Source organism: Gadus macrocephalus, chromosome 3, assembly GCF_031168955.1.
Source record: "Gadus macrocephalus chromosome 3, ASM3116895v1".
Taxonomy (NCBI): Eukaryota; Metazoa; Chordata; class Actinopteri; order Gadiformes; family Gadidae; genus Gadus; species Gadus macrocephalus.
In genome coordinates, this window is record NC_082384.1 from 6,268,298 (window position 1) to 6,287,905 (window position 19,608).

General features: G+C 44.1%; 1 protein-coding gene and 1 long non-coding RNA gene across 4 annotated transcripts in view; both read left to right on the top strand.

Annotated features, from left to right (window-relative positions):
* The window catches only part of LOC132453841 (uncharacterized), a 154,683-nt gene that overhangs the window by 6,283 nt on the left and 128,792 nt on the right, over positions 1-19,608 (top strand). The window lies entirely within an intron of this gene.
* LOC132453840 (PC-esterase domain-containing protein 1A-like) overlaps positions 3,766-19,608 on the top strand; it is a 168,845-nt gene continuing 153,002 nt past the window's right edge. For 2 of the 3 annotated variants that reach the window (XR_009524818.1, XM_060046854.1), the window contains exons 1-8: positions 3,766-3,827; positions 3,960-4,044; positions 8,630-8,709; positions 10,160-10,389; positions 10,649-10,799; positions 11,757-12,015; positions 12,106-12,192; positions 18,864-18,938. Coding sequence is in view for 2 of the 3 variants with exons in the window: in XM_060046854.1 (XP_059902837.1) it covers positions 3,825-3,827; positions 3,960-4,044; positions 8,630-8,709; positions 10,160-10,389; positions 10,649-10,799; positions 11,757-12,015; positions 12,106-12,192; positions 18,864-18,938 (970 nt within the window). In the remaining variant the exon portion in view is untranslated. The remainder of the gene's footprint in view (positions 3,828-3,959; positions 4,045-8,629; positions 8,710-10,159; positions 10,390-10,648; positions 10,800-11,756; positions 12,016-12,105; positions 12,193-18,863; positions 18,939-19,608) is intronic. The other variant, XM_060046855.1, reaches the window with a different exon arrangement.

Consider the following 19,608-nt stretch of genomic DNA (forward strand, 5'->3'; position numbering starts at 1 on the left):
CAATCGAGATGGCCACAATAATAACCGCTCTTAGATGTGTTGTAGATACTAAGTTGGTGACAATGTGGTATTGGCATATATATTCCAGAATTTGAAAAAGGATATGGATATAGAGTGGGTGACTTTATCAGTATACTCAATCGAGATGGCCACAATAATAACCGCTCTTAGATGGGTTGTAGATACTAAGTTTTATAACAGATAATTCAATACGTGAAGATTTGGTGATAGAGGTAAAGCATCTTCTTTTAAATATTATAAGCCTTGGTTTAGTTATTCAGTTCTGTTGGATTCCAGCCCACCATGGAATATATGGCAATGAAATTTCTGATAAATTAGCTAAAAGATACTAACCTAATTAGAAGAATTTAACCTTAAGTATATATATATATATTTTTTTTTTATTCATTTCTTTCGTTAGTTTGTTTTATTTTGTTTATTTTCTTTCGTTAGTTTGGTTTTTTCTTTGAATTTATTTTTATGATTTAAAGTATCATTTGCCAACGTCCTTGTCACAAACTCCTGTGTAGTAGTCCAGTAGGTGGCGGTAAATGGGGAAAAACTATGATCCTCCACTAAACTAGAAGAAGAAGAAGATCTCTGCATCCGGTACGTCACGGACTAGGTCACGTGTCTTGGCCCCATAACGCGGAAGCAAATCGCTCCTGTATGTTACCCTGCGCCACTGAGCAGTTTGTATAGGAATGAATGGGCGGCCATTTTCCAGTCTGTGGTCTATCCTTTATATGTCCATGGCTCTGATTCTGCCAAAGGCTTGTGTGTGTGAAAGTTGCTGCGACATCTTAACGGTCACATGTTAAGTCATGTCGGCGATTTGGGAATATTTTAAGATAAAGGATGATGACAGGAGTAAGGCAGAGTGTATGATCTGTAATGCTACGGTGTCTAGAGGTGGAAAGGAAAGTACTTATTTTAATACCAGCAACGTGATAACACATTTGAAGACGCACCATAGTGCTAAGTACACAGAGTTCACTAATGCTAGCGGCGCAAGACTGAAGCAGCCCACCTTCACTGACGTCTTCCAAAAGCGAGAGAAAATGTCCAAAGACAACTCACGGGCAATAAAAATAACAGAGGCACTAACTCACGGCATAACGCTCGATGACCAGCCACTTTCAGTGGTTGATAATGTTGGATTTCGCTGTCTTCTAGAAGTGCTAGAGCCCAGATATGAGATTCCCAGTCGCCTCTACATCACAGATGTGATGTTGCCAAAGGTGTATGATAAAGTGAAAAATCACGTTAGGTCCTTGCTGCATGATCTGGTTATATTTACATTTGCATTATGTGATGGCATTTTGTCTTTGACTGCTTTTTTGTTAAAACCAGATAGCTCTGTTTAATTTTGTTTTGGAATAGCCTTCTGTTCATTTTGTATAGCCTTACTAAAGGCTTGAAATATTAAATTTTTTAAATTGAAAGCAGATTTTTTATAATTGAAAATCTGCTTTCAATTTAATTGCACTTCTTTCATAGAGACCAAAAAAATAAAAGTATCGGTATCGTATCGGTTAGTAAAAAAGTGGTATCGGTGCATCCATATTTTAAATCAATACAATGCTCTTGTACTGCAGGTGTAAAAGCTAGGGCAAGGGAAGCACTTCATTTACTGTTTCATTGGAATTGCTCTTTGTCTCCCTTACTCTTTAACTCACCCCTCTCTCCCCTCGCCCTCTCCCCTCCATGCAACGCCTCAGTGATCGCGGGTAGGGTCTCCTCTCTGACCCCCGGGGCCAGGGGCAGCATGGTGGCAGAGGTTTCCGACATCAAGGCTTATAAGACGGGAGGCCTGAAGCTCCTCAAGGCATCATTAGGATATGCCATGATGATGATGAATGATGAATCAAGGTCTCGTTTCACCTAAAGTTGACCCCTTTAAATTTTTTATCAATATTTTTCCAATGCCTTTAGACTTGCCATTTTCATCATAGCATGTCCTCATAATGGAGTACGAATGGTATGAATTCCATCTTAATTTGACTTTCTTTAAGGTAATTTAGACACGTTAAACTCAGATTTTTATCTCGTTTTTACCATGTTTAATTTTTTTAATAAATAAAATTGATTTTACATTTTGTTTTCCTTAGTACAATAGCTAATCCTATGGCGCCGTAGATACTGGAATTGTTTCATTATTTTGTCAAAGTTAAATATTCGTTAAGCTGTTTTCACATTAAACATTTTAGGATATCCCGATTCTGTCCGTCACAGTAATATCTACAAAAATAGGCTTACAACATGAGAACACAACATCATAATAAGAGACAAGTAGTGACTACCTAAAGCTGTGGGAGTTAGGATACTACAGCTTTTCCAACTTCTTGCCAACGACTCCTTCTGACTTGTTCGTCGGTCAACAAATTTCCCCGGCCCTGCTCCTCTGCACGACTGTCCATCATCTCTACCGTCGGTCAGCCCTCGCCCGGGATCTCCACCCTCTGGTTCCACTAACCATACCTTAAGCCGGGGGCGACGCTTTAGATTTTGGGCCCTATGAAAGAATATAGTTTGCCCCACCCGCCAGCCTATACCAACCACAAGCCTAGAAAACCCATCTGACAACCAGTAGCTCGAGTCTAGTGTTAATGACATAATAATCAGCCTACTGTCATGGACTATCGATGTATGTATCTCAGAGGTACATGAGTGGCATCCCTCATAAATGTGGTTTACTGGCAATAAAGGACATGTCAATTCAAAATCTATTTTGAGGAATTCCTTTGTATTTTATGTGTTTAATATGTTTCCAAAGCTTGTCATTATGCCAGTAATGCCCCGCTAGCTCTAAAATGTCACAGGAAAGACCCAGACCGTCTTCATACCCTGCTCTTACTTTTCACCACTAGGTGACAGTATTTAGAGACCTACCCTGGCTTTACCTAGTGGATGAGCATAAGACAATGAGTGTAATAATAATAATAAATGATTGCATTTATGTAGTGCTTTTCTGGACACTCAAAGACGCTTTACAGTGAAGGGGGGGACCTCAGTCACCAGTCCACAAATTTGTAGCACCCACTTGGGTGATGCACGGCACCCAATCAGCGCCAGAACGCTCACCACACACCAGCTTGAGGTGGAGAGTAAGGGATAATGAATCAGCCAATTATACAGAGGAATGATTAAGGGGCCAGATTGAATGAGCCTGGTTGGGCAGTTTTAGCCAGGTGTAAACAAAACAGGAGTGTAGCTTTCCTCAGTGAACAGACTTCCTGATTCATCCACCCGTCTCCCGCATTTATTGATTCATATATAAATACGAATTTCATGTTTGGGCACTGTCATGCCAAATTTGTACCGGCTGCCAATTTGTAACGGGCGCGTCATCCATACGTAATCCATTCCAAACCTGCATGGCAGCAGATGATCGCGTCGTCCGTTGCCGGGCAGGTTTAAAAAAACTCGCGCTAATGTTGACAAAGTCGAAATAACATAATACAGTTAACGGATCGCTAGATAACACTTGTTTTTACTTTATATTTGCATTGTATTTAATTGTTTAATCAAATTTAGCTAGTAAACTGAGTGTTTAAAGCGGGTTTCAAAAAACATTCGCGCTCATGTTGCCAAAGACGAAATAACATAATACAGAAAACGGATCGCTAGATAACACTTGTTTTTACTTTATATTTGTATTGTATTTAATTGTTTAATGCTGCCATGCAGGTTTGGAATGGATTACGTATGGATGACGCGCCCGGTACAAATTTGGCAGCCGGTACAAATTTGGCATGACACCACACCCTGCACATCAATCAACCGAGTCAGACTCAGAACTCTCTACCAGCCATCACGACATCATGGTAAGGACCTGCTGCTAGGACTAAAGCGTCTGCTAAAGATCATTTCTGACTTAAATGACCACATTAAAAGTAATATGCGAAAATAGTTTTACCATTCATCGATGTTGACATTTAGTTTTCCAATCCAAAAAGAGTTACGAGGCCATGGCGTCCGTCGGCCATCAGACCGCGGCCCAGCTGCTGCACAACAGGAGCGTGGTAGTGATCGGGGACTCCAGTGAGTGGATCACAGTCTGGTGCTCTTCTTCTTTCTGCTCGAGTTTCAAACCAGAGCGCCAGTTTGTTCGGGTTTGTTTTCACATTGACCGATTGCTGCATCATATCTCATCATGGTCTATCGCGGAGTCCTGGTGACCGTTGATTTATAATGAGGCCACGTTTATCTTTGAGTCAAAACAACACGAGTGCACGTCCAAAAGTTCACGAAAGTGCCCAGTAAATACAGAAGTCATCAGCTGGGTAATTCTGCGAAGCGTCATGGCTGCTCTGTGGGACATGTGGTATGGAAAGCCAAGAAGGCCACAAACTGGCCCTAGAATGCGGTAAAAGTGCTAAACCGCACGGAAACCGTACAGAAACCCTATGGAATACATTCCGTACGGAATCTGTGCAGTTTGGCAGGAATTCCCGTACGGATTCCGTACGGTTTTTGCATACCTAATAGCCGCGGCTAATAGTTATTCGCTCCGGCTATTATGTATGTAGAACGAGCCCCTCCCTCTTCTTTGCTTGACCACTAAGTTTGAAGGCTGTCTAACCAATCAGTGAAGAGAAATACCAGACTAGGGCAACGCATTGTCGAGAGCTGCAGTGCCTCTATGTTTCGCCGTAACGTAAAGCTGTGTTGTCTTTACTAGTTTCACTACAAGGTAATGACCACCACTAGCTAGTGAAAAATACATTTGTGTCTAGTACAGTGATATTTTTGCATATGTTAGGCTATATATTGAGATGGCAGTGTGCGAAATACCCGTCAATAGTCGGGGATGTCCTCATCCCCAGATTGTTCTCGATATGCAGTAGCCGAAGCCATAACATTACAATATTTCATGGATGCAAGACAATCAAGCTATATCTATAGCCTAAATGACAACACAGACACGCACACATGTTAAACACACTGGTAAAGCAACACTGACATAGGAGCCCGCATTGGCTAAAGTTGGTGGGATGCACGTTATTTTATAACAGGGAGAGGCAAAGTTGTGCATTACAATGCAAACACGACAATAATTGGAACTGAATAAATGCCAGGTATATAGCATATCGGAGACGGGCACGCAATCAGTGCTCTTGCAAATGAGAGCCTGCAGTATGACCGATCTTGTGACATTATTTAACTAAATGGCTAATGTGCATGCTCGCATTTGTGAATAAATGCTTTGAATTCTGAATACTGGACTTGGTGAGCTTAAATACATTTAAGTGACCATTAATGAGATGGCCTAAAAACGGAATACAAATGAATTATTGTAGGACATAGGCTTTCAGGATCAATTCACCTGTTCAACCGGAATTCATTTTGCTTAGCCAGTGAAAGTGATCAGCTGTGGATTCCACGCTGTTAAAAATACTTCACTACAAGTAGCCTATAAGTCCTCTAAATAATTCAGCAGAATTGCATTACTGCCACAAGCATAGGCAGCAGTAGTCATTATGCACTAAAATGGTCCCTGCCAGTGTTCTTTTATTCTGATGTTTGCGGATGAATCTTTCAGCTATTTGTTACATTTCCTTGCGATGGTTTGCTAGTTTAACTATACAGCAATACATCAAATGATGCAAGATGACCATGTGTCCGTTGCGTGGCTGTCCTGTGAGAGCCGTGTACGCATTTTATAAACGTCTGTAATCAGCGTGACTAAGGCCCCGTCCACACGAAGCCGAAACCCTTCCGGTTTCGATCTATCCGGTTTCGGAGTATCTCTGTAAAGACGGAGTCAAGTGAAACCGGGTAGATCTGTAGAAACGCTGTAGTACACATGCCAGGCCCATAAGGGGCGCTGCTTCTGCTACAGAAATCCAGAAGAAAATGTAATGAGAAGAGGCGAGCATGCGCATAAAGGCTACCCCCCGAATCACTAACAACACTGACAAATAGTCAGTCAACAGTCTCAATAAATAATGGCTTAGCAAGCAACCCAACATGGGACATGATCTGCTGCAGAACGATTACAAGCCTGTAGTCCGCCATCATCTTTGTTGTTGTGAGTTCTGAGACTCTGCAGGCTTAACAGTCATTGGCTAAAGGGTCCCGGGTAGGGGCGATGACGTCATGGTTTACGGTTTCAGGCGTCCACACAAATCCAAAACGAAACCGGGAAGTTTTGAAACCACCTCCGAGGGTGGTTTCAGAAGTTTACGGTTTCGGTCAGCGGATTTGCCGGCTCCGTGTGGACGGAAGGCCGAACCGTACAAGACCTTTGCGGTTTCGCCATGAAATCGGCTTCGTGTGGGCGGGGCCTATGACTTTCCCAGCCGACCCAGGGGGGCTCTTCCAATAATTTATAGAAAAACACTGGCCGGTACCATTTTAGCGCATAATGACTACTGCTGCCTATATTCTTGTGGCAGTAATGCAATTCTGCTGAATTATTTGGAGGACTTGTAGGCTAATTGTAGTCAGGCACGGCGTTATGGGTGGGCCTTTTGGACCCAGGCCCACCTAAAACTTTTCTTAAAAAAAAAAAATATCTTTAATTTATTGCACAGCTCTTTTCAATGCTGTGGAACGAAAGTGTCAAGGGAAGTGTTTTTGCCTCTGAATCACGTCTTTATCACTCTGCATATAGTCAGGTAATTTATCAACCCCAGCGTATTCGGTTGCTAAGCAACGTAAACGTCTTATGCAGACTATTTCTCTGCTAATCAACACTACGAATGTTAATCATAAAAAGACACGCCTTGTGACGTTATCTTTTTGCTTTGGCAATATAGCCGTGTAATAAGCAGCTATTAATTTGTGCAAAAATAGTCTAAATATGTATTTTTCAATAAAAAAAGGTGGTTAAGTCTAGGTTGATGTTTCGGCACGAGTTCAGCAGACAGTTACAGGCACACTAGCTAAAGCCTCCAAGTGATCTAAAAGTGTAAACATCATTCCAGTAAAGGACAATGTTGCAGCCGTCGTTGTTTAGGTACCTTAAACGTACACGAACGGTCTCGGAGTCATCACTGCAACCAAGAAATGAAGGAGAGCTGAGATTCACAACACCTACATCTTCCTCTCTGCCACCCCAGGATGCTAGCGCGACCAGCGCTGATTCTATCGCCTCTGCCTCTAACCCTCGATATAAATGACCCCACTTTGGCTACTAAAGCGAACTGTCTCAGTATTTTTATCAGTGTGGAATCTACAGCTGATCACTTTCACTGGATAAGCAAAATGAATCCCGAACAGTTGAACCTCTGATTGATCCTGAAAGCATCTGTCCTAGAATAATTCATTTGTACTCTGTTTTAGGCTAGCTCACCATGTCCAGTATTCAGAATTCAAAGCATTTATTCACAATTTTTTTGCCAAGCGTGGTCGACAGGTCGACTATGCAAATTAGCCATGTGCGCCAAACAGAAGTTAGACGCAATGTATAGAACTGATTGTTGTGCATTGTTGTGGGTAGGCTGGTTAGTTGTGGTTGTTTGTGGTCTTAGTGAAACAGCCTTGCCTTGGAGTTGGAGAAGTTGGAGTGACTGTGTGAATGTGCGAGAGAGAGAGCGCACCTGCCGTTATGATGTTTGGCTTGTTTTGGGCTTATATGTGATCAATGATGTATCTGTCTGATCGTATTAGCTGTAGATGGATGGTTAAATAATGTCACAAGATTGTTCATACTGCATACTCTCATTTGCAAGATCACTGATTGTGTGCCCGTCTCCGATATGCTATATACCTGGCATTTATTCAGTTCATGTTCTTCTGAGTGCGCAAGAATGGTGCCAATTATTGTCGTGTTTGAATTGTAATGCACAACTTTGCATCTCCCTGTTATAATATAACGTGCATCCCAACAACTTTAGCCAAGGCTCCTATGTCGGTGTTGCTTTACCAGTGTGTTTAACGTGTGTGTGCGTGTGTGTGTGTGTCTGTTGTCATGTAGGCTATAGAATGATTGTCTTGGCTTGCATCCATGAAATATTGTAATGTTATGGCCTAGGCTACTGCATATCGAGAACAATCTGGGGATGAGGACAGCCCTGAATATTTACGGGTATTTCGCACACTGCCATCTCAATATATAGCCTAACATATACAAATATATCACTGTACCAGACAAAAATGTATTTTCCACTAGCTAGTGGTGGTCATTACATTGTAGTGAAACTAGTAAAGTAAACACAGCTTTATGTTACGGCAAAACATGGAGGCACTGCAGCTCTCGACAATGCGTTACTTTAGTCTGGTATTTCTCTGCACTGATTGGTTAGACAGCCTTCACACTTAGTGATGAAGCAAAGAAGAGGGAGGGGCTCGCTCTGTATACCTAATAGCCGGAGCGAATAACTAATAGCCGCGGCCATTAGGTATGCAAAAAACGTACGGATTCCGTACGGAATTCCTGCCAAACCGCACGGATTCCGTACGGATCCCGTACGGATCCCGTATGGTTTCTGTGCGGTTTAGCACTTTTACCGCGCCATTCTAGGGCCAGTTTGTGGCCTTCTTGGCTTTCCATAATGTGGCGCTGCAACTCACGGTTCCAAGTAGCAGCGCCACATATCCCTATAGCAGGCATGGCGCTTCAGGGGTCGATAGGTAAATGGCTCTTTTTGGTCTGATTTTTTATTTATTTTTTTATCCACAGTCCAGCGGTCGGCGTACAAGGACCTGGTGCTGTTGCTGCAAAGGGACGGCTACCTGTCCGACAGCCAGCTCCGTAGGAAGGTGAACATGCCCGGTCTGCTGCTTATGGAAAGGCAAGAAGGCCACAATCCAGCCCTAGAATGGCGCGGTAAAAGGCCTAAACCGGCCGGACGCCGGATGGAATCTATGGAAGGCCAAGAAGGCCGCAATCCGGCCCTAGAATGGCACGGTAATGGGGCTAAACCGGCCCGAATCCGTATGGAATCCGGCCGGTTTTAACGCTCTAAGCCGCGGTTTAGACTCATTTAGCCGCGGCTATCAGGCTCCTATGTCAGTGTTGCTTTACGAGTGTGCTTTAAGGGTGTGCGCGTGCGTGCGTGCGTTGTCATGTAGGCTATAGATATAGACTGATTGTCTTGGCTTGCATCCATGAAATATTGTAATGTTATGGCTTAGGCTACTTCATATTAAGAACATTTAGATCGGTGTTGAGCAACAATCTGGGGATGAGGACATCCCTGAATATTGACGGGTATTTCGAACACTGCCATCTCAATATATAGCCTAACATATAAAAATATTACAATGTACCAGGCACAAATGTATTTTCCACTAGCTAGTGGTGGTCAATACATTGTAGTGTATTATACTGTAGAGAAACTAGTAAAGTCAACAAAGCTTTATGTTACGGCGTAACATGGCAGGTACTGCAGATCTCGGCAATGCATTAGGCTACTTTCGTCTTCACTTATTGGTTAGAAAGCTTTCAAACTTAGTGGTCAAGCAAAAAAGAGGGAGGGGCTCGGCTAAACCGGCATCCGGTTTAGCCCTTTTACTGCGCCATTCTAGGGCCGGATTGTGGCCTTCTTGGCTTTCCATAGCTGCTGCCCCCCCCGTTTCTACCAAACCGGGCCTTTCATCACTGTAGAACTAATTATCATGGAGGCTGCATGGAGCGTTCAAATTTTATTGTTTAAAGTCAACATGCTCGCTGCGAACGTTCGCCGGTTCTGAACACACCTCTGGTGTCAGGAAGCCTTCGATCTGTTTTGCTACTCGAGCAATGACTGTTTACGTTTGTTTTTTGTTTTTTAATTTGGTCATTTCTAAAACTTGGTACACTGATTTCTGATTCATTTGTTAATCCTGTTCTCATTTCTTTGATGACTTAAACTTGAGCATCTGAAGCATCTCAGGCCTTCCAGCTGTATTTGATTCGTACATTTCATTTCTATTCTCCTTTGAAGTTTGGTAACAATGCAATGTTTTTGTAGCTTTACTGTCCTCCACAGAGATGGGCTATTGCGTCTTGAACACCTTATTTAATGTCAGGATGTACAGGACAACTTCAGGAACTAAGAGCATTTAAATATCCATTTAGAAATACTAGGCTAGTTTATTAGTGTTACTTCATACGGTAGATATCGCATTACAAAGAGCTTTCTACATCCACAACCATTTCTCAGTCCATTTTCTAAACTCCAGACGTCCTGTTGAGTGAACAGAGGTCATTAGTTCTGAATCCTCTCAGGGCGAGCTCACCTTTGAGTCGGACTCCCTGGTGGAGGGCGGCTGCCTCGACCAAATGCACAATGGCACAAACTACCGGGAGGTGCGGGAGTTCCGCTCGACACACCACCGCGTCCGCTTCTACTTCGTGACGCGGGTGTTCTCAAGCTACATGAGCAGCGTGCTGGAGGATCTCCGGGCCGACGCCCCCGACGTGGTGTTGGTCAACTCCTGCATCTGGGACATCTCCAGGTGAGAAGAGCACCCCTAAAGTACTGCCAGCATAATCCAAATAGTTCAGACTCAAAACAAGTAAAAACGACTTGTATCATACTCGGTATTGGTGAAGCTTGTAAGTATGTCATCTGTGTTGCAGAAGGTATTTGTTAATGTACGAATGGGTTTGACAATCTGACAATCTAATCCAATTAATTTGCTAAGTGATGCATAAACGACTGCAAACATGCACAGTCTAGGGGCCCCAAAGGTGATGGAATGTGTGGCCCCCCAGGTACAAGGCAGCGTGGGAGGAGGACTACGCTGAGGACCTCCACCTCTTCCTGGGGCAGTTGAAGGAGGCGGTGCCCCGGGAGACGCTGGTGGTGTGGAACCTCACCATGCCCCTGGGCCGGAGGGTCTTGGGGGGCTTCCTGACACCAGAGGTGTGTTCAGAATCGGCGAACGTTCGCAGCGAGCACGTTGACTTTAAATATTAAAATTTGAAAGATTTTTAGACGACGTTCTAATCGTTTGTTTTAAACTGTAAACCAACAAATGGCAAAGAAAGGCCATTGTATTAGCTGCAGCCTCGATGAAAATTGACGAGTTTACAGAAGAAGATCTAGAAGTTGTCGATCTCGTAGAAAGTTTACTGCATACAAGGAATTCGGACGATTCAAGAATAGGGGGCTATCTCACCGAACTTGTGCCGTCTTAACGTGATGTCATGTTCAGATCACAATTTAGGATAAACAAGACATGAGTTGGAAGTAAGGGTGTAGATAAGCTGCATGAAACGATTTATCTATTGCTTCATATGTAGGGAAGGAATTAAGGTTTTCAATATAGACATGGGAATTGTTTAAATGTTGCACAGTTCTTGCTATAGTTTAGGGTTAATCTCCATCTGGGAGCATATCTTGCAGTCTGTGATCAATGCCTGCTTGCAGAGAACTACCTCTTCTGACAGTTTGCCTATGTTCGAGAACGTTTAAAGACATCGGCACGCTTAACGGAACATGTTTCAAATCATTCGCCTATGTTTGCGACTTTGAACGCACCTCAGAGTTTACCCCCCGCCCCCTCCCCCCACTCCAGAGTCCCTAAAGAGTCTGGCTTTGGATTTGTATCTGTTACTATTACTAACTTACCATTTTTATTGAGTCCTTCTTATTTCTACAAGCATCCAATGGCTGAGCGTATATATATCACATTGCTGTGTTTTTTTTACAAATGTGAAGTGTGTTAAAAAAATGATGGTCAACAGTGGCAGTGCAAACTTGACAGTTATGACAAAATCAAACCTTACCTCCCGCACTCTGATTATCAAAACGAGAGGTTTACACATTATCTAGAGATGGATTTGTATCTGAGGTCTCCCCCCCCCCCCCCCCTTTCAGGTGGCGTCCCGGGCGGGCACGCTGCGCTACGACGTGGTGGAGGCCAACTTCCTTGGTGGCGCACTGGCCGACGCCTACGGTGCCGACGTGCTGGACATGCACTTCCACTTCCGCCTCTCGCTGCAGCAGCGCACAAAGGATGGCGTCCACTGGAACGCCCTGGCCCACCGCCGAATGACCTGCTTGATCCTGGGGCACGCCGCCGAAGCCTGGGGGGTGCAGCTGCCCCCGGCCCTCCCGCGGACCAGAACAGCCTTCGGTACGTGGCCCGCCGGGGGACGTGCCATTTTGATGGGGATTGAACATGGGTTGTGTTTCAGCTCTTCACCGTGTGGCCTTTCCTCCACAGCCATCGCGGGAAGCATGCGCTGCGGCCTGGCTCCTCCACGCCCGGCCACCCTCCGCAGGCCCCCCTCTCCTCCTGCTCCTCGTAAAGGTTTGTTTTGTTGTTTGTATTTAGTTGTCCCCCTACTGTTTGGTTCCGACTTCCTTTGGAACTTGCTTTCCTTCTTGGCCTAGGTTGTGTTCCTGTAATTTCTCTTATCCCCCACCTATCATGTGGTATTCCATTGCTGTGCCAGGTTAATTTCAGTTGGTACGACAATATTGGCTGAGACTTGTGGAAGGATGTCCCCAGCCTTAAAGATGAACTGAACTGAAATTTGAAGTTTAGTTGATATAACGGATGTATTGTCTACCTTCTCATTGGTGCAATAACTAAAAATGGCTGAACTTGCTGAAGGGGATTAAATTGTACGGTGAAAGTGTTACAGGGCCCCGCCATGTTGGATTTCAACAATCAGCTACGTCACTGGAATGGTAACCTACTCCTACTCTGTGGCTCTAGCAGTCACAGCAGGTAATGAGTCAGGCTCTGAGGCTCGCTGAAATGGCTACGGAAAAGCAAACATCCAGGTCTACAGGAGGATCATCTTATTGCATTGCCCTTGGCTGCAGTAATGAATTATATAGGGCCAAGGCAGCTGGGGTAATCATACATTTCCACAGGCTACCTTTTGAATAGGAAACCAGCCCTTAATACATGGCTGGCAGCCTTAAAGGTCCCATGACATGAAAATCTCACTATGAGGTTTTCTAACATAAATATGAGTTCCCCTAGCCTGCCTATGGTCCCCCAGTGGCTAAAACTTGTGTTTGGCGTAAAACGAGCACTAGCTGTTCTGCTTGCCTTTGAAAAAAACGGAGGCTCAAGCGCGCTGATTTGGAATGTCTTTAGGTATGTCGTCACAAAGCATCTAAGCTCCTCCCCTTACTCTGCCTGGCCCGCCCAGAGACGTTGGCCCGCCAATGAGACACGACCGTGCGAGCACCACGTGTGTGTGTGTGTGTGAATACACGCACTGTAACGCAAGTGTTTCTTGTCGGTTCTTTGACGTCTCTTGTATTTCCACAACGAGACTGTAGTGGGGGTTATCTCAGCCATGGTTGAGAAGGAATTGGGGGGGGGGGGGAAAGGAACTTTGGCTTTGACTCGCTGAAGTACATGAACTGCGACCTGCCGCCGGTTGCGGCGAGGCACCATCGCCCGGCAGCGGGCAGCCGGCAGCGTGCGGTTAACTCTACTTCAGGCGCACACAGCTTTTGGCCGTGATAATATGTATTATATGATATAGATATCTATGTATTATATGACATTATTTAGACATAGAGCTCCAGGACTGTAAGGGAAGTGTTGTACACTTCCTTGTTATTTGGATAACCGTTCTGCTTTTGGTGTTATGGCGCATAAGACGTCAGACTCTCGTCTCTGGTATTTCTACAACGAGACTCGTAGTGGGGGTTATCTCAGCCAAGGTTGAGAATGAATTGGGGGGGGGGGGGGAAGGAACTTTGGCTTTGACTCCCTCAAGAACATGAACCACGACATGGAGGGGAAAGGGATTGTTGGCGGCGAATGTCTTCCGCTTGAGCCCCGCTGAGGGACCACCGCCGGAGGCGGAGGTGCCTTAGCGCTGTCCGGCAACAATCCCTTTCTCCTTGTCGCGGTTCAGTCTACTTCACAATTGATGTGGACGTGGAAGAACCAGGAACGTCGGGAGAACCCAACGCGGTCGTTTGAGATTCATAATATCTTAAAACGAACCAATCCTCCGATAGCTCCTGTCATGTCAATCTCCACAAGCTAGCACTCCGACCATAAATTGTCTAAACTATTACTGACGATATCACAGATCTGTTTCCAAGCTGCTAATTAAACCACGGCGGGTCTGTAAACGGAAGTTCAAAAAATGTCCCTTTCTACTCACCCTGATGTTCGCCGACTAGCCGATGGCTGATGCAGAGGGAGTTAAACTCGAACAAGTAGGTCATAGTAAGATGTATCTGTGCAATATCCATCAACATCCACCTAAAGCATGGTTTCTCAATGGGGGCGTTCGCACAACCTAGGGGGGCGCTGGGAACAGCCTATTTTCGTTTATTGGTTTCCAACCCCTCTACCGTCTCAGCTACTTTTTACTGTCTATGCGCAATGGAACAGTGATAATACAGCGCGGTTCCGTCCAGCGTGTGCTGGGCGGAAACAAAATAATTTTGTTTCATAGCCCATTTTCCTTCTTCCTCTTGTTCAGTTCCAGCTGCTCTGAGCGTAGTCTCCACAAAAAGGCTGTTGCATTTCAAATACAAAATATATAGGCCTTATTAGGCCTCTTCGTGCGATCTGTTTTCGTTGAGTCCGCGTTGCCCGGGCCGTGGTTCCCGGGCCATTCATTAATTCGTTCCAGGGGCATTGCGGGAGTCGCGGGAGACGTGGGAGTGGTCGCAGTGCCCAAGGTCACGGGGCGCAGGGTGCCGCGGCACAACGGGAGACGTGGCGGCCGGGATTCGCGGGAGTGCCCGCACCGCGGTCACGGTGAATGAATGTTCAATCCAACCATTTCTTCCTCAACTCCTCGCTCTCGAAGTTTAATTGCATGTCATGAATATTCATTAATTTTTTTATATTTTTTGCACCAAAACCGACTCAGAGGGCATTCACTGCTATTAGTGACCAACGCAAAATTAATGAAAATCGATGCACTGACAACTTTTAGCACTATAACGAGTGTGAGTGGGGTTGTTAGTTTATTTTTATTTTTTTATTTGGGGGGGGTGGCGCCAGAGGATCAGGGTAAGGTCATGGGGGCGTTTGCTCAAAAAAGGTTGTGAACCACTGACCTAAAGTAAACGTGACGATCCGCCTCGCTTCTATGCTCATCTGCGGGTGTATCCCAAAGTGCATCTAACATGTCTTTCAGGTCCCGTCCACCCGGAGCCGTTTTTTTTTTTTTTGTTAAACCATGTCTTTAATAATCATGTTATTAGGCAGATAAAAAAACATGTTCTTTAATAGGTCCATGGTCCCAGGGTTGTTTCAAATAAAACCTATGCGGTTTCGTGTTAGGATTCGTGTGGACGCCTGAAGCGACGTTAGAGTTGCGTTGAAAGTTGCAGGTTTTTTTTGCATTATTTTTGTTGCTTTAAATACAGCCCCTTGGTCAATTTAATGAGTAACCGTACATCAAAAAGTATTTCTACTCAATCTAAAGGGTTAAACTACCATCACCTCCTCGACTTGATTTTTTTTTTTTATAAATCTTTTTATTGGAGGATCAAGCATATTACATTTTACAGGAAGTAAGACAGTTTTTCATTTTCTCTTAACCAAATAAAAACAAACAAACAAAAAAAAGTAGCAAAAAGAATATTGTTAAGTAATATCCCCCCCTCCCAACAAAAGTATCCCATCCTTCCCACCCCCCTGTATTTTGACAACATTCTGGGAATTTAACTTTTTCTAGTTTAAAGGTCCCATGACATGCTATTTTATGTATTCTTTATTATAGGTATTAGTGGGCAACTAACACAGTATTCAAAGACGTTCCCGAAATACAGCCGTGGTGCAGAGTTACAGCCACTCCGAGCCAGTCACACATTGAGCTTCCCCCAAATGCACTGTTTTGGTGTCTGTAGCTATAATACAAATGAGGAGGGTGGGGGTGTGGCCCTGAGCAGCTTGCAGCCACGGTACCATGCGCTCTGTTTACAGTGGATGTATCGCAATGGCGGGGCGCACACAGCCTTTAGCCGTGTTCTGTAAATATGCTAGAACACACGGGAGTCCTGGAGCTCTATATCTAAATATAATCATATAGCCTACATAGATATCTATATCATATAATATATATTGGGGCCCGACCGATATTGATTTTTGAGTGCCGATGCCGATTACTTTCAGAGAAAAATTACGATTACGATTTAATCGGCCGATTAAAAACAAAACAAAAAAAAGCATATAAAACGTCGTTTTTGATACCTTAAATATACTTTAAACACTTTTGACGAATATGTGAATTGAATGCAGAACCTTTGAGTGTTTTAGAATACATTTACAGTAAAAAATGAGTAATGTAAAATAAATAACTAACTCCCAATGTGCTGCGCTCGTGAGCAGTGACTAACACGTGCGTGCTGAGCAGTATGGTCTCACCGTTAGAGTCTACAGTATAACTAATTAACATGGCCTGGGACCTAAAGAAAAACAGGCACAACATGCTCAAACAACGCGTCTTGTTTACATTGGTGAGGTGAGCGCGCAGCTGCCTGAGCGAGCATGCTTTCATGTTGTACGGTAAAATTCAATCTCCTCTTTTTTACTCCAGCTAAAGTTGTTAGTTAGCACGGCGAGTAGGAGCGCAATCTGCAGGATACTAAGCGCAATAACATTTCAAAAAAAAAGAATCGGTTGTAATCTGCGTCTTTTTGCCAGATGTTGATTATTTTCAAAAAGGCTATAATCGGCCGATTAAATCGGCAGGCCGATGAATCGGTCGGGCCCTAATACAAACGAGTTGGTGTTACAGCCCTATTGTATGCATAATGTCACGGCCAAATGCTCTGTGCGCCTCCGGATGGCCGTAGCACGGGGAGCTCTCATAGGGATTGGGCTTCTCGGGGTTTGTTTACCGGCGTTGCTATGTTTCCGGTCTTGTGTGTTCCAACGGTTTATTAGGTAGGCCTATCTAATAAATCTCTGTCTATTCAATACTTCATTCACTGCCTCTTCCGTGGTCATTACAATATTATGAATATACTGCGTCGGGTCCTCCGACGTCTCTCCCTCTTCCACAAAAGGTAAAGACATGCAATGGCGATTATCTTGTTGTGGTGCGACAATTCGACAACTTGCACAGCGACAGATTATGATGTGTGGTGCGACAAAACTTCGGCGACAACGCGAACGGGCGAAAAATTTTGCGTTTGGTGTGAACAGTTAGATGGTCAAGGTTGACCGGGACCTCTCGGCAGCAGACCTATTCAATGGCAATGTCCATGCTCCGGCAGCACCCACACGCACAAGTAACACCCACACGATCCGAAGGTGGAGCTGGAGCCCTCTCCACCGGGTGGCAGTCGGACACTACAGGCATGTCCCTCACAGCCTCAAATGCGTAACCAGCCATATTAAAATCACTATTTACCGCCATGGAGTGTAGAAGACGTTCACGTGTCTGCAGCAATGACCTAGTCCTACCATGCCAGTGACGTCATCGGCGCTCTAACACTAAAAGTCGCATTTCTTTTGTTGCTAAAAAAAAGCTATGTATTTTTTTTTATATATTTTTTAAGATAAGAACTTTATTTCATCCCATGCATGGAAAATGTACTTGTTACAATAGCCCATGGAATCTAAAGTATGCAATAATAAAATAAAAAGTATAAAGTATCCAACAATCATACATCCATAAGATATTACAAAATTAAGTAAATACAATAAATATAAATAAATCAGTGATTACAATGTTATGCCTTAAGGGCAAAAACTGCACACGTCCATGAGCTACACAATCAATGAGGCCAAGAGGTGGCTCACTAAAGAATAAAATACTTTGTCACAAATGTACGGTGGAAAATGCACATTATTAAATTCAAGCATTGCATTATTAATTTAGTTGAAGTGATTTTTTGGTAGCACAATGCTTCATAACCGATGTGTTGTAGAGTCTTATGACCGATGGAATAAAAGACCTTCGGAAACGTTCCTTCTTACATGCTGGGTGTAATAATCTTTATAGAGAGGTGAGACCCCCGCAGGCTTGGGAGACACGCCCTGAGTGAGTGGGGGAGGGGTTATGTGAAGTGAAGAGCACCACCGGAGGTAGAGATGGACAATTTGGGGGAGGGAAGTGGGGGGTAACCCAAGAGTGGAGCAGGCTGGTGGTGTAGGCTGGTGGTGCCGATTGGACTGGGCTCTGGTGGACGGGGTCTTGAGTGGTAGCGGAGACCTCCGTATCAAATCGGTTAAAAAATAGATTTAACTTATTAGCCTACTCCCTGTCCCCATCTTCAGGTCCACTACCTCTTACTTTGCTATGGCCTGAGATATTTTTCAAACCCCTCCAGACCTCCCTGACATTGTTACTCTGAAGGCGCTCCTCCAATTTCCTCCTGTAGGTGTCCTTTCCCCTTCTTATTTCCCTCTTCACATCCTTTTGCACTCTCCTCAACTCCTCTTTATCCCCAGATGCAAAAGCCCTTTTGTTCAGATTCAGCAAGTTTTTCAGGTCAGGGGTCACCCAGGGTTTATTATTCGGAAAACATCGTCCCCTCTTTACAGGTAGTGTTATTCACACAGAAATTAATGTAATCTGTGACACAACTAGTCATACTATCTACATCTTCCCCTTGAAGACTGTACAGTACTTCCCAATCCGTACCATTTCCTTATATACTTCTTAGTTGGTGGTTGTTTATTTTCTAGGGGTATGTAACGGGTCAAGTGGACCAGATTATGATCAGAACGGCCCAATGGGGTTAGGGGTATTGATTTATATTAGCATAAAACAAATCCAACGTTTTATTGTCTCTGGTGTTACAATTGACATATTGGGTGAATGTGGGGAGAGTGGAAGACAAGGGTACGTGGTTAAAATCCCCAGAAATGAGAGAGGGCGCTTGGGAGTTGGATGTCTGCAACTGTGATACAATATAGAGTAGAAGCTCGCAAGCAGAGGCAGCATCGGCCGACGATGCTGCCTCTGCTTGCGAGCTTTGTAATTTTTTTTATAATCGTCATAACTAACACATTATCGATGTTGATTATTTCAGTTCAGGTCATCTTTGAGGACAGGCAGCCAATCAGAGAGGCCCTCCAGCCGGCCTGTACACGCCATGCTTACTACAGTGAGTCTGCAGGGGTTTATGATCTAAAGCAGGGGTGGGCAATAGGAATGCGCGATATAAACGATATACGATATAAACGATAAAAAATGGCCTACGATAGAGATTTTAGTTATATATAAATATTTTATGAAATAGAAGACAATTGGAGTGCAGCATAACTTCATCACACTTATGTTAGCTTGAAAGAAATAAAAGCGCAACACTAATTGGTCACTTTGAGGCAGGCGCGTAGCCACTTAAGGGCCAAAGTGGGCCATTGCCACTTTGATTGACAGCTGGCCCACCCTATCAGAAGTGCCCGGCATTAACTTCAAATTCAAGGAATGAAAAAATAGCCCATATTACGGTCATGTCATACAAAATTGTGTGAGATAAATTTTGTTTCAATTAGTATCATTATGTTACAAATATTTACAGAAATTGCCTTTTTGTTAATTTTTAATGTTCCGCTCTTGATTTTGATTGGGTAAAGCTATGTAGGTGGCCGCAGTGTGCGTTCGTAAATTGTGTCCACAGTCGCTGGAATTTCAAGCGATTCTGTTATGCGTGGTCGCCCGAGTTTGAGAGAGGTTTCCCCTTGTGACCGCCATGTTTCTGTTTTTCCAAATCATACTCAACCACGGCCAGTCTCTGCTTGTTGTGGAAGCACCAGAGACGTCAGTGAAACCGA